The 14,809-nt window shown below is 28.0% G+C and overlaps 1 protein-coding gene across 1 annotated transcript in view; it reads right to left on the bottom strand.

The window, feature by feature from the left end:
- LOC119688338 (carbohydrate sulfotransferase 11-like) overlaps positions 1 to 11,902 on the bottom strand; it is a 35,674-nt gene extending 23,772 nt beyond the window's left edge. Inside the window, exons 1-2 of the mRNA XM_038103016.1 lie at positions 11,559 to 11,902; positions 9,378 to 9,449 (exon numbers count right to left, since the gene is read on the bottom strand). Coding sequence (XP_037958944.1) covers positions 9,378 to 9,449; positions 11,559 to 11,864 — 378 coding nt within the window. The 5' untranslated portion in view covers positions 11,865 to 11,902. The remainder of the gene's footprint in view (positions 1 to 9,377; positions 9,450 to 11,558) is intronic.
- Positions 11,903 to 14,809: the final 2,907 nt, after the last annotated feature.

Here is a 14,809-nt window from a genome sequence, read left to right as displayed (position 1 = left end):
AATACCCATCATCAGTGGTCTTGGAAATAATTCTTGTATTTAATTATTCGTAAATAATTATTTTTTGAGGACTGCAAGTACCAGGAATCGAACTCGGGTCCTGACAAATGTGAAGCTCAGAATCAGCGCACCTTAACCAACTGGTCCAAAGCCGTACTTGACTTTTTTGTTCGCATATTTTTCTGGAGTTTTGTTACTATTACTATGAAAGTTTTTATTAACAATTTTACTTGCTGTGTTTATATTAGAACGAAATCATAAACCAGCTGTAGAATAATTGAATTAATTAATTAATTATAATTTTATTTTCAATTGTTAAATTTCAATACTATTCTATTCTGTTCGTAGTTATTTTATAAAATAGTTAACATGCTCACATGGTTTTAACATTTTAAGATCAAAAAATATTCTATATTTAAGATGGAATGATAGACCCGCCATCCTACTTTCCTACAGTTCACCCTGATTAATTCAATTTATATGCCGTGATAGCTGGTAAATAAACCCTGGTTATTTATTCAGAGGCCGAGTAGATTTCAAAATACAACATAATAAGCGTAGTCTAATACAGCCTAGGTGCTTACTTCTACTTAATTGAAACACAGCACAATGCAGGCCGTGGTTACCACTGGATAGTCCCGTACACGCCTTTCAAATATTGTTATTGCCAGCAGTACTTATTACTCATGCTTAGAATAGATTGTATATAATAAAATGAAGTTAAAAAAAAAATATATATATATATATTTCATTATAGTATGTTTATATAAAATAAATTGTAATGTAAAGTTATTAATCTGTAAGATTCTAAAACTTATTGTTATGGGTTAATTTAAACCGATTCAATTAAGACATATATTTAAGATCACATATAGCTTTTATTTTTATATATTATCTATTATTATGTTGAGGGATTTGCACTACAATCTTAAAAACTATATTGCTCCTCCTTCATAAAAATTGTCCAAGTTCAACTTTCCTTATAAATTGTAGTGTTAAATACATATTACAAAGCTTTACTTCTACATTCGACATAAGTTACCGATCTAGATACTTCTTTCGTTTATGTATCAGAACCGGAGAAACTCCCAACACATGTTTGACGTCTCATTATTTTCCCTACAAAACATATAAGTTCCATTAGAATAAGTTCTCAGTTCTATTAGTTTGCATGCTATAAAGACATACTATGAAACTGCGTCTAGCTTATAATAACTTTTGTCGAAGTTACGGCTCTGTAGATGAGAAGATAATTGCACTCCACCACATGTACCAATATACATTATTAGCTAGAAGAAGATGTTAAATCTTTGGGGCCTTTTTTTACCAACAAAGCCGTTCCAAGCTATTGTGATTATGAATAATTTATCAAAGAAAAGAATTGACAATTCTCAATTTTTCAATATTTTAATTTTGACGACAATTGTAATTGTGTAACAGTGTTGGTATTAAGATTATGGAACATATAGCTGAGTTAGCTAACATGTTGCTAGACGGGTCAGCTTAACCTACTTTACAATCTCAGCGATGGTTCCGTCTAAGATGTTAGAGAATGGCCACTAACATAAAAAAAGATAAGACTACTAGTCATATACTTTACGACTATTTTGCTCACAATTGTATACTTTGTGACTATTTTATCCACAGAGAAGAGAATACTGTGGAAAGGGTTTTTATATCCGTATAATGGTAAGACATAATCAACAAAAGACGTTCTGACCTCTATTTGAAAGACCAAAATCTTCTGTCAAATTATGATTAGCTGTCAGCATAAATGATCGACTATAGTTACTATACAATATCAGAATATTTTATTAAAATATAATTTGTTTAAATATAAATAATAGTTTTTATTTTGTATTTAAATTGACCAATTAGCCGGCTCATTATAATTATTATAAGATTATAAGATTATAAGATAATAAGGTATGTATATATATAAGATATATATATTTAAGTTATAAATAAGTATCACATAAACTTATTGATTCTTAATGATCTTAGATAAAACTAAAATCTCCATATAGATTTTGGGGAACATTTTTGCAGACGTAAGAAATTCTTGAAGATAGAGTCTTTAGAGACAGTCACCAAGAGTTTCTAATGGAATTAGATTAGATATACAATGTTTATAATAAAATATGTACAATATTTATCTGTAATATAAATATTTGTATCAGTTTTTAAACCATTTCAATCTTTTGGAAATTATGCATCTAATATAATAACCTATTCTAAAAATATTTTTGACAAAATCCAAGTGTAAAAGTAGTTTAAAGAAACTTATTAATTTTTATTCATTTTCATTTTCATTTATATCTAAAATATAAATATATATCGATGTATTATAAACTTAATACATCGATGTAAATAATTTTTTAATTTCTATAATCTACAGATCAACAATAAATTGCTGCACTTCAGAGCTACTTTTACTTTTATTCATCTTACCAGCTTCAGCTTCAGCTTCAGCACCAGTGCCAGTACCAAAACCTATTAACCTGTATTCAATTTATTTTCTCCATCATAACTGAGAGATAGGAGCTCTCCTAAAATCTTAAAAACAGCAGTGTAGCAGCGAAGCAGTGTAGATGAGAGGTTAAGGTGAGAGTGAAGCATATTCATTTGTGAATAGTCTTGGCCCATAGATTTTAAATTATTTCTTGTTTTCTATTCCGTCCGTACGCTAAACAAGAAATATACCATTAGTTTAGCTAAGTAGATTCACTTGTCAGACTACACACCTCTTCCAAAGCGTGTGAAGCCAATCTACGAGACGTGTTTGAAGTGTTTTCAGTGATTATGTTGATTTTTTTTGTATAATAAGACATAAAAGATGAAGAGGAAGCCTTGAACTTGAAATGCAAATCACGCATATATATTTTAAAAATAATGCGAAATGCGATTAATGAAATAAATGTGTTAAGAATATGCGAACATACTCTCAAATTCATTTATTATTAGTAAGATATTAGTATAAAAAATATATAAGATATTTTTAAAAAATTAAAAATTTCATGAAAAGTGACAAGCATAAGCTTAGTTCGCAATTAATTATTGCTTTTAGCAACAATGATAATACTAACGTTCTATTGCGACTTGTGATTTTAAAAACTGATTATCAATATTTATTTTAAATAAAAATAAATTTATTTAAACACTTTATATGTTGGATGATTACAATTATTTATAATTATTTATAAAATTGACCTCAGCCTGACATTTTCTAAGATTAGCTTATCGAGGTTTTCATATGATTACAGTATTTTTATTATTTCGATGTATTTCACGAGTTATTCAATTTACACGTGAACGTATATCTCTAAATTGCGTTTATAAATCAACTATTAATTTTTTTTTTTTTTGCGGACGGAGGATTGTGGTGGTGTAGATATTCTAAAAATTACAAGTGCTCGTATCTGTAAGACGCAACTGCACTTTTCATCTAAATAAAACTATTAGATTTTAGTTAGAATAGATTTGCTTGGCAAATTTTAATTGACCCAGATTACAAAATTCTTCAATAAATAATTTACTTAAGTAATTCGCATACATCATTGCTCATCTATTCTATATTTTATTGACACAGAACTTTAGTTTGAACAAAAAATAACATTTATAATATATATAAAAAAAACAAATATCATTATATATAACACTGGAGTTAGAAGTATGTTAAAAAGAAGTCTGGAAATATTAGTTAACACTTTATATAATGGGTATAAATCTAAAAAGCTATAGATAGTTGTTTGACTATATGTATATACAATATGTTTATAGTCAATACTAATATACTCTACTGCAGATAAGAGCATAAAGATACATGTACATGCACATATGGTATATCTTATGAATGACAAATTACCTTTAGTAAGAACGACATGAAAACTCTTAAAGAACAGACTCTATTACTATCATTTTATCATTGGCTTGAAGTTTCCCCAATGCTATTCACACACATTTTTTTACTTATATAAATCAAAAATTAGAATATCCATTTGAAAATGTTATTGACAATAAAAATATATGATAAAATCATATCGAACAAAATCAACCCAGAAAGGATACTTGTATAATATACCTTCTGCTCAAAAAGTTTGTTAACTATTTTTTGTTGTTTTGTTGTTTGTTAACTACTCCTTAAGTAAGTAATAGACCTTTTTCAAAAATTTTGTTATGTTGGTACACCCTTTCTTGACATATGGTACAAATTTGAGCGCCATCTGTTAATTAGTTTGTTTACAGCAGCTGTTAATGTGAGACTACCTCAAGTGCATTTAGCGATTTTTACTACGGAAAATTCTTGTTATACGCGATTTTTTGACTAAACACGGCACCACTGTCACCGCTCAGGCACCATATTCGCCAGATCTGGATCCGTGCGACTTTTTTCTGTTCCCGAAACTCAAATTAACCCTTCGTGGTAAGCGTTTTGAGTCGATTGAATCGGTAAAAGAGAATTCGCTGAAGGAACTAAAAGCCATACCTGCACGGGCCTACGAAATATGTGTGGAAGAATGGGTTAAGCGTTGGCATATGTGTATCGCTTCAGAAGGAGCATATTTTGAAGGAGATAAAATAAATTTGGGTTCAAATTTAAATTTGTGTATTTTATTTACAAAATCCGGGTACTTTTTGAGCTGGAGTTACTTCATTAAGAAAGGTTACTGAACAACAATAAATTCTATATTAAAAAATAGCTGATAATGACTTTACAAACTATTTTCTTGTTATGTGACTAATCTACTTCAGTAAAATAGACTATATAATGTCTCTAATCTTCTATAATAATATAATATGTAAATTTCTACATCTTTTTATAATATATATATGAAATATAGCAATGCATATATTCCTACTTCACTAAAATAGACTATATAATATCCTATAGTATGTAAATTTCTGAATCTTATTATAATATATATGATATATAGAAATGCATACATTCTATGATAGGATATTACAGAATACATTGCACTACTGCAAACCTCTTAATATAAAAGTAATCTTTGTTATATTAAATAAAAAAAAGGTTGTGTAGATTGCAAACGAACTAATTTATTAAGGTTTTTTATTTAGAAAAATTAATGAACTTTATCTCATTCAGTTCAGTAGTTCATTCTACTTTAAACGTCAGAATTAGTTTTGTGTAATAGATACTGCTTTTATTACTAATTTTTCTAGAAAAATATTTACAGAAAAATACAAAAATAATAAATGATGAAAGTAAATCCTCTCATAAATCCTCTTATATTTTTACTTTGCATTTTCGAAGTGAACTATTGAACTAAAACATCACTTTCATATTTGACACAATAATGAACTAGTTCATTAAAATATAGCTTAACTCCATAACTAATATAAATTGATTCAATAAATATTAAAAGTGAACTAAAATCCAGAGTATACGTAAAGTCCGAATAGTTTATCTGTTTTATGACAAGCTTATTTGATTTATACTCCGTCTAAACTTTGAAAAACTCCAAAAGGGGTTGTGATATACTTTTTAAAACCCATAACCAGTAAAAGTTTGATTCATATTTATATAAGCAAATTGCATAGTTAAAGATAGTGAACTTAAAGCTGTACTGAATAATAACATTTTTATTAGCATTTTTAGAACCTGCTTAGAAACGCTTGGATATACTATATCTATATCAATATCTTGCATTCATATCATAGTGACATAAGAATATTTAAAATTGTAAATTTAAAATTGTTTTTCTGATAATTATAATGTAATAACAATAATTACTAAGAAACAGCAATTCTAGTGTAACTATAGATTAACTATTAGAGTATACTATTCAGCAATATTGAAATAATATTCAATTACTTTTAAGCTGAAAATTGCTGTATACTAAATTACGTATAATTTAACTTGAAAGCTTAGAAAATTGAAACTTTAGATATTGTATTGTCAACAATAAAATAGTAATAATAGAAAAGCAGTCACATAAATAAAATTCTATTATTATTGTTAGGAGATCTGGCACTGCGAGCGTCGGGTCTATTCTGGGCTTAGAGTAGGTCTTTAAGCCCTGTTGCGTCAATAAAAAGTAGTATAGAACCTACTTTACAGAGTTTTATTACCTCTTCCGTAAGAATATACATTCCTAGCAACCTATTTCGTATGTGCATTAGCGCAGGACATTCTAATAGCACATGTATGACCGACTCTTCATTCTCTTCACAGAATCTGCAGTTTGCATCCTAAGTACACCCAGTTTTGTTAGGTGGTGTTTTAGTCTGCAGTGTCGTGTTAGGATTCCTGTGATGATTCTAAGTTTTTCTTTTGATAGGATCACACAATCCTGGTATCTCTTGTTGTTAAAGCTACCAATAAGTGATTTGGATTGTTTTAATCCTGGTATATTATCCCAGTAATCTTTTTTATTCTGGAGCGTGCTATTTTCTAGTCCACAAAAAGGTTCCGGCTTCATTATCGCTTGTCCGCGTATTCCTTTTCGCGTACGCCAGTATGTCCCGGTACCCAAAGAATCGACACCTGATTTTTTTCGCCAAGCAGATTTAGCTTATCAAGGCAGTCTAACACCAGTCTTGAGGTCAGCTTATACGAGTTCAGTGCCTTGATCGCCGCTAGACTGTCTGTCAGTATTGCAATGTTTTTATCCTAGTAATTCCGTTCAATATTGATGAGTACGCATTTTAAAATTGCGTAAAATTTTTAAAATTTTTGCTTGAAAGATGCTAGTATTTTTTCCCAGCGCTTCCCAGTGCTTCTTGCTATGCCCGCTCCGGCACCTTCCTCTGTAAGCGAGCCGTCAATAAACCATGCGATTGTGCTATTTGTTAGAATTCTAAAAAACTATAAAAATTTGATATCATCTTAAAATAGGCAGATATATGTAACTTTTGCTTATGAAGAAGCATGCAGGGTGACAACTAAATGGCACAGATCTTTTTAGAAACGCTTCTTCCTATTTCTGGGGTTAATAATTTGTTTTTGTATCTTAACCGAGTATTACACATGAGAATTTTTTTTCAAATTTTCTTGACAAAAACTTTTTAAATACATCCCAACAAAAAAAAAACAACAAATATACTACAAAATAAAATTATGTATGAATTTAAACGATATTTTCGCTTCCATCCCTTACAATGAATGAAATTTTGTATGTTCATCGAAAAAAAAACTCGGCTGTATACGAAAAAACACGAGTAAGTTTGAAAATACAAATTTTTTTGATTTCCATCAAACTTTTTTGTCAAACTTCAGATGAAAAGTTTGACAAATCTGTATGTAATAGTTTTCAACTAGGCTTCACCGAATATTTTTTAGAATGAAACACAATTTTCTCGTATAGCAAAACCTATTCGTATAGCAATCAGTAACTCTCTTCGCAAAACGTCGTCTATTTGTGTCAGCTATACCATCAAAATCGAAGACTCCAAAGATGCTTCACATAGTCATAGATTGTCATCTACTAGTAAATATTTTCTAACTGATCACAAAAATCTACACCTGGATTGAATATTTGGATATCACACTTGTGTTGAAAAATGTCTGGAATTTATTTTCAGGATATAAGTAGGCAATATCTTTCACCAGGTTAAGTGGTAGTATCATAAAAATGGAGTCTGGCTTTCTAGCACGTGTTTCATATAGTTGAAGCACCTAAAATAAGGTTTCTTACTGCTTTAGGGCAGTTTCTCCACCATGTTGTTGTTGTTATTGTTTTAATCCGCCGGGATCTGAAAGCAGATAACATGAAAGGATTACGAGACGAATACATGGGTAAGGAAATGGATAAGAGGGGTTGTGGTATTGGGATGAAGGAAGGGAAAAAGGTGGTATAATTTGAAATTAATCAGGATCCAGCCGAAGAAACCTAGAAACCTAGTCTACGTCCCGGAGCCACTCGTCGAAGACGACCAAGCGCCGTTCAACCATCCCCCAAAGTTTCTCCATCATAACTTTTATGAATCCAATGTTTGCCGTTCTTTGCGCTTGCACGAGCTGTATAATATTGTCTTGCTATGCACCACATTTTTTTGTGGGTGTAATAAGCTATACTTGCTTTTTCACCAGTTTTTTACTCTCGCCTACCAATTGTGTTTTAAGTCTAATATAACACTTAGATATATTGCTTAAAAGAAGAGTTTGAATATTTGACTATCCAGTCTTGGTAACTCAAAGAATATTATTACAAATAATAAATAACTGAGTCATTAGTTTGATACTGTGATTTTTGTGTATAAATACAGCGTCTAGTGATTACAAGATAGCCTAAATCAAGACGTTACAGTGGTCGTTGCTTATACAAACCTGACCTTACTTGTATTGTGTCTCCGTCACGCTGCAGTCTTGATGTTTCTAAAACTGGGCATAACAGTTTTTATACTCTTCCATATTTTAATACATATTTTTTCACTCCCTATACTATTCTATTTTAACAACATATCGTTCCTTTAACTTCATCTTTACACTCTCTTTCAACGTTTTTGTAGAAGTTGCAAAGCTGCTAAATATTGATCCAGTAAGAGTCACTACTTTGACGTCATTTATTATGAATTCAAAATACTTTTAGATTTATTGATCTACTTGAATATCAAAGGATTTTTGGATTACTGGCTGAAATTTTATTCAGATTTTTAATACCAAATATACAATTTTTGTAAAAATGCTATAGAAAAATTCGTAACGTGAAGTTACGGAATTTCCAAAGCAAAGTAGAAATTTTTTAAGACAAACTAACAAAAATTTCTGTTACAAAATGTTTGATTAGCATTTAGAAATTGTGGTGAAGTGATTGTAAAAAAGTTTTGTTTTTATTTTATTTATTAACAGAAACCCACACAAATTTGAACGACAAACGACTTCGTGCAAAATTCAAATTTGTGAACTTGAACTTGGCAGAGCCGCTCATTGTGTAAATAGAAACGTATACTTAATGAAATTAACAAACAAAAACGCCATTATACTTGTTATGTAAATACGATATTCTATTCTGTAGTAGTTCTCAACATCTCGAACATTAGAAAATGCTATGAAGCCATTTCCATATTACAACATAAAGAACTTAGGCTCCTTTCTCGACGCTTGTTTACTTATGATGTGCCTCACTTGAATCTGTTGTCAAGGTAAACAAATGAATATTCAAATCAAATTGTTCGTCAATCGTCAATCACTATCTTATAATTAACAAATCGATTTGAACATTGGAAATCAATTAATTTACATACTTAAGTTTCTCAACTCAGCGCGCTTATATTTATAATAAATATCTCCCATGTATTTCTATAGAGCAAGTGGCTTTGTGTTTTCGGAGTCAATCAAATCAAATCTCAAGAAATTGCTGAATGTTCGTAGATACAATTCAACAAAATAAAATAATTATAATTAAGCAACGTACCAGCACAGTTAAAGTTGTTAGTCCATCGCGTTTTACATAAATAGTGGTGGCCTGATTTTCTTCCGCCGCAATCTGAAATATAGAAGAGCAAATTAATAATAATTTAAAAGACATTATTAATTTATTTAATTAAATTTAACAACAACACAACTCTTTCTGTAAAAATGTATATAATTTTATCAATAAGTTTTTTAATTTTTACTAGGTGTATTAACAATTAATTATTGTAAATAATTTTAGTTATAATTTTTCCATCGATACTAATCAAAAAGATATTAAAGATTAAAGAAGATTCTTATATATTCTCGCAGATTATTAATTTATAGATATTTACATAAATAATTTACTACATCAACTTTGTAAAGAGTTAAGAAGCTATAGAAATATGTGATTTACATTAAAGCATTTATTAATATTACTGGAAGGAACCTATAGCATCGATTATGCTTTCTCCGGAGAAAGGTTTTCAAACTTAAACGAAAAAATATTGCAACTATTAATAAATTAAACTATAAAATAAAAGTCATGTGAAGAGATTAAACCCATTTTTCAACAAGCGCAAGTCACAACTATTATATAGTGGCTTTTCAACGTCCAACGATCTTTCAAAATTTTAACACCTTTTAAATAAAACGGTTTATCAAGTTTTCAGTTTCCCATTCCACTTCATCTCTTGATGTAAATCTTTTTCCCTAGAGTCATCTTTTCAAGTTTCGAAACAGATAATAGTCACTAGGTGCTAAATCTGGAGAATACGGTGGGTAGGGAAACAAATCGTACTGTTAGTCATTTTATTTAATTTAATTTGGTTTTCATTGACATGTGAGCGAGTGCATTATCTTGCAAAAACAAAATTTTTTTCTTCGATCGTCAATGGTCGTTTTTTTTCGATTTCCTCGTGTAATCGATCCCATAATATGCAATAGTAATCTAATTTTATTGTTTTTCATTATGAAAATTATTTTACTTGAATCTCAAAATACGGAAGCCAAAACTTTTCCAATCGGTTCTTGGTTCGTAGTCGTTTGGGAGCACTCCCGCCGGGCTCTACCCATTCTCTAGTTTGTTGTGTGCAGGAATGGATTCATGTTTTATGAATTGTCGAGTAGTGATAGTCAGCTAGATTGTACATAAACATTTCGAAACAATTTTTTGAATGACGAACTCATTGACGTTTTTGGTCATTATTATTAAGTAGTGGAATTTTGCACTGCAACAAACAGATCTATAGTGGCTCACGTACCTAGTAACATTAGACGGCAATATACCATAATAAAACATAGATTTTTACTCAGTATCATCGTTAATTTTCATACGTCTGTCTTTATAGATTACAGTTTGGTAGAAAAACATGCATATAAATTGAGCTAAATCCATTGGAATGTCACAGAAGTCATTATCGGTCTTAATTCAGATGTGGAGTTAATGCATAAAATTCTAGGAATTATCAGATCTGGGTACACCTAACCTCAGAAAATTTATCAGTTTTATTATTTCAAACGTGGAGCGTTACAGAATAAAGTGAATACATGTTTCGATATAAAAAAAATAATGCAATTGATGTCTTAAGGTTGAAACCCTTTTATAAAACATTTATAAACTTTAATGGACAAAAAATTTTATAATTGCGTATCCATCTAATTTCTTTTCAAAGAGTTTATGGAATTATGATTATCGAGAAAAACAAACATATTTTAAATTATAAATCTAAATAAAAATGTAGTTTATACTAAGCAATAAATTTAACCATTAATTAGCACCTATGCAGTGACGCTTCAGGAGACGTAGTCGATTACATTTACTAATAATAACAGTAGATAGTCAGTATGTAGTCCAAAGGTTAAGAGAATATTTTTTAAATCAATATTTTAAGCGTCTCTTTATTGTTTGTGGAAAGGCGCACAGTTGTTGTAGAGAAGTTGTTAATTAAATTAGATCTTTTGAAGAAAGTTCATTGATCCAATAAGTTAAGGTAGGCTACATTGTATGCAACTGCGATGCGAGAGTAAGTAAATTCTTACAATTTATGAAAACTATCGGATATGAGTAATTCCGTTTCAGTATTCGCGGTGGATGTGAACACGTAAAATAGTATTTGAAATCTAATTATACATTTAATATTAAAGAGATATTGTTGTTTAATTTATAAAGATAAATATTAATTAAAATATTTAAATATACCTTTCCCAACAGCTCAATTGGTGTGTCATCAACAGTTACATCAGTTAATAAGTCTCCTTCTTCTTGTATAATTGAGCGCAACTCATCTTCTGTGGTTTGGATCAACATATTTATTTTATTTTGTGTGATATCAATTTTATGGCTTTTCTTTTTTCTGGTAAGTTTTGTTTGATTTCTGTTGCGTTTTTCTCTTAACGATTTTCGAAATAAATTTATAGGCAACTTTTTGATAGATCTCTGTTTATGATAATCCGACAAATATTTATTTTCACCGTGGTATAGTTTTTCTTCATTTAGTATTTCCATTATTAAGAACTTTAATTAAATTTGCTTTTGAATAGTTTTTATTCAAACATATATTTAGATTTGAATTTAAAATAATACCCAAATATATTAGTAAACAATATTTTATTATTTTCCACCGGCTTGTCCTGTTTTGTTTATTATTAAAACTGACACTTCTATCAGCTGATTAGCAGAAATATAAGAGCGCCCTCTATGGACGACTAGCAAATTACAATAGTGAATTTTGTTTAATTCAAAAATATGATAATTTTATGAACATTTTATTTAAAAGTGTATATATTTTAGTAATAATATAGTATAATATAATATAGAAAAATGAAAATTTTACATATTTTATGAAATTAAAATTTTAATTAAATAAGGAAACCTGCGACAATTTATGAGGCAACCTGCGAAAATTTATCCCAGAAGATAAGATTCATGACAAAAACATCGTTCTATTTAAATAAAGACTTGCAGTAACACGTATGGCTACATTTCCATTTCCATGAACTCAATTGCAGACGGATAAACAAATAATTGCTTGCAAAACAGAAGAAGAAAGTGTTCCGAAAATCTGGGAGTCAATGTTCAGTTACTTCAATTCAAATGGGAAATGCTCAAGGCTTTAAATCTAATTTAACTGAGGAAGACCAGCAAAATCTTAGGAACAGTGAAGAATCCGAAGTTCATGACACACAGTATTTAAAAAACTGTTACTTACAATAAGTGGTTTGACATTTCCATCTATAAGTTTTTAAAAGTTTGCTGCCATCCATAAAAAAGTCAACGGACCTAAGTAAGAGATCTGCCTAATAGCGAAACAAGTAGCGCATCAAAAATTTTAAACAAAATATTTTGTACTCTCTGAAAATGTATCTCCTATAAAATGTAATAAATTAAAATAAAAAGCACAAAATTTCAAATAAAAAATATATTTATACATATAAATTTAAAATTATGAAATATTGTCATTTATAGTTTCAACTATAATTATAAAAAATGTTTATTTAAATATAAGCTCTATAATTTTTTTTATGTACACTGAAGATGGTCTACGAGATGTTTTTGAAATATAAATGAAAATTTTAACCATGATTTAGTAAGTGTTAGCTATCGATCATACGAACACATATATAAATATTCAATTTAATCAACATTAATTTGAAATCTTATATTAAAATGAAAATGCTTTAATAAACATTCACAAACATTTACAAAAACACATTCGATATAAAACTTAACCTATTGAGAATTGTAATTGATTAAAAAATAAATTATGTTACTCACAAATATGTGATACTATTTTATGCTATTTATTGGGTTCAAATTTTTAATAAGAATTTTTTAAATTATAATCAAGATAAATGTTAATCGTAATAATCCATATTACCTTAAAATTCAATGTTTATTTCGAGTGTGTAAAGAATCAACTTTGTTTAATAAGTGATATACGATGCAGTGCATTATTTTGCAACAAATGGATAGTTATGGTATACATATGTATATAATGACATAGTAAGTTAAATTTTAACAAACATAAATTTTTAATTAAATAAATCTTGGATTGATGATATACTATAGGCTATAGCTATTTCAGATATCGCCAAATGTCTATAATCAGTGGTTTTTGGAAATATTAATTTGTTATATACAATTATATTATACATTAATATATTTTCTTAATAATATTTAAAAAGTAAAATATTTATTTAACAATATATAAAAAATATTTTTAATTAATAATATATAGAAAAATATATTTTCATAAATAATATATAGAAACAAATATATATATTTATTTAATAATATATAAAAACAACGTATTTATTGAATACCATATAAAACAAATTTATTCACTTAATAATATATAAAAAGTTATATATTTTTTTAATAACATATGAAAACTAATACATTTATTTTATAACATATAAAAATAATACATATATTTCATAACATACAAAAAATAAATTATTTATTTATAATTTATAAACGATAATATATTTATTTGGTAATATAAAAAACAATGAATTTATTCATTATTATATAAAAATTAGTGTATTAATTTATTTAATAAAAATACTTCTGAGAAACTTAATTTAGAAATAAAAAGTAAAACTTTTTTGTCAATTCCTGTGGAACATTGATTTTATGGTGTCATGGTGCGTATGAGTGATATGTAAGGAGCCAGATAAATTAATTGTTTTAAATACTTCTAAAACCAATACCACACTCGAAATATTTATTTTTTAAGTAGAAATTGTTGGTTAATCTAAATCAAAAATAAAAAATAAAAATTTTTCTTATATGTTCCTCTTATTTTTTTTTACTAAAAATTATAGTAAAAAAATATTAATAAATAAAATATATTTTCTTGTGAATATCTTGGAAATCACTGAACTATCCTAGCAATAGACAATACAGAGAAAAGTGATTCATTAAACATTAATTACTATAATCTTGTACAATTTAATTTTCTTATGTATATAAGAAAACTAAAGAAAACTTGAATCAATATATATATTTAATATACAATAACAATTATAATAAGAAATCAAAAATAAAATATCATAGTTCCTCCTCAAGTTTTCAATCACGAAAGCATTTATCATCCTTTACTTTGAATGGGACATGCTCGTAGTAATATACCTTCACCACTTTTTACACAAAACTCTGTTTCACATCTTTTAGCTAATGCGACTATCGAAACACCCTACACGTTGCAATTCAGCTTTCGCAGTTATTAGTAGTCTAATTAAAAATTATAACAATTTAATTATTTTTTATACAGAATATTACAAAATCAAACATATAATATAATATATATATGTAGTTATTTAAACAAAAAAAACACAATGTTTCTTAATATGTTTTCTTTAAGCTTTCATTAAATTAAAACTTATTTCAGGCTAAAAATAAAATTTAGGTTTTATGAATTTATGTTTAACTTTAACTTTGCAAACTTA

The sequence above is a fragment of the Teleopsis dalmanni genome, chromosome X (assembly GCF_002237135.1).
Source record: "Teleopsis dalmanni isolate 2A chromosome X, ASM223713v2, whole genome shotgun sequence".
NCBI classification, from domain to species: domain Eukaryota; kingdom Metazoa; phylum Arthropoda; class Insecta; order Diptera; family Diopsidae; genus Teleopsis; species Teleopsis dalmanni.
Note: the sequence above shows the minus strand (reverse complement) of the source record. Positions and strands in the feature narration are given on the sequence as shown.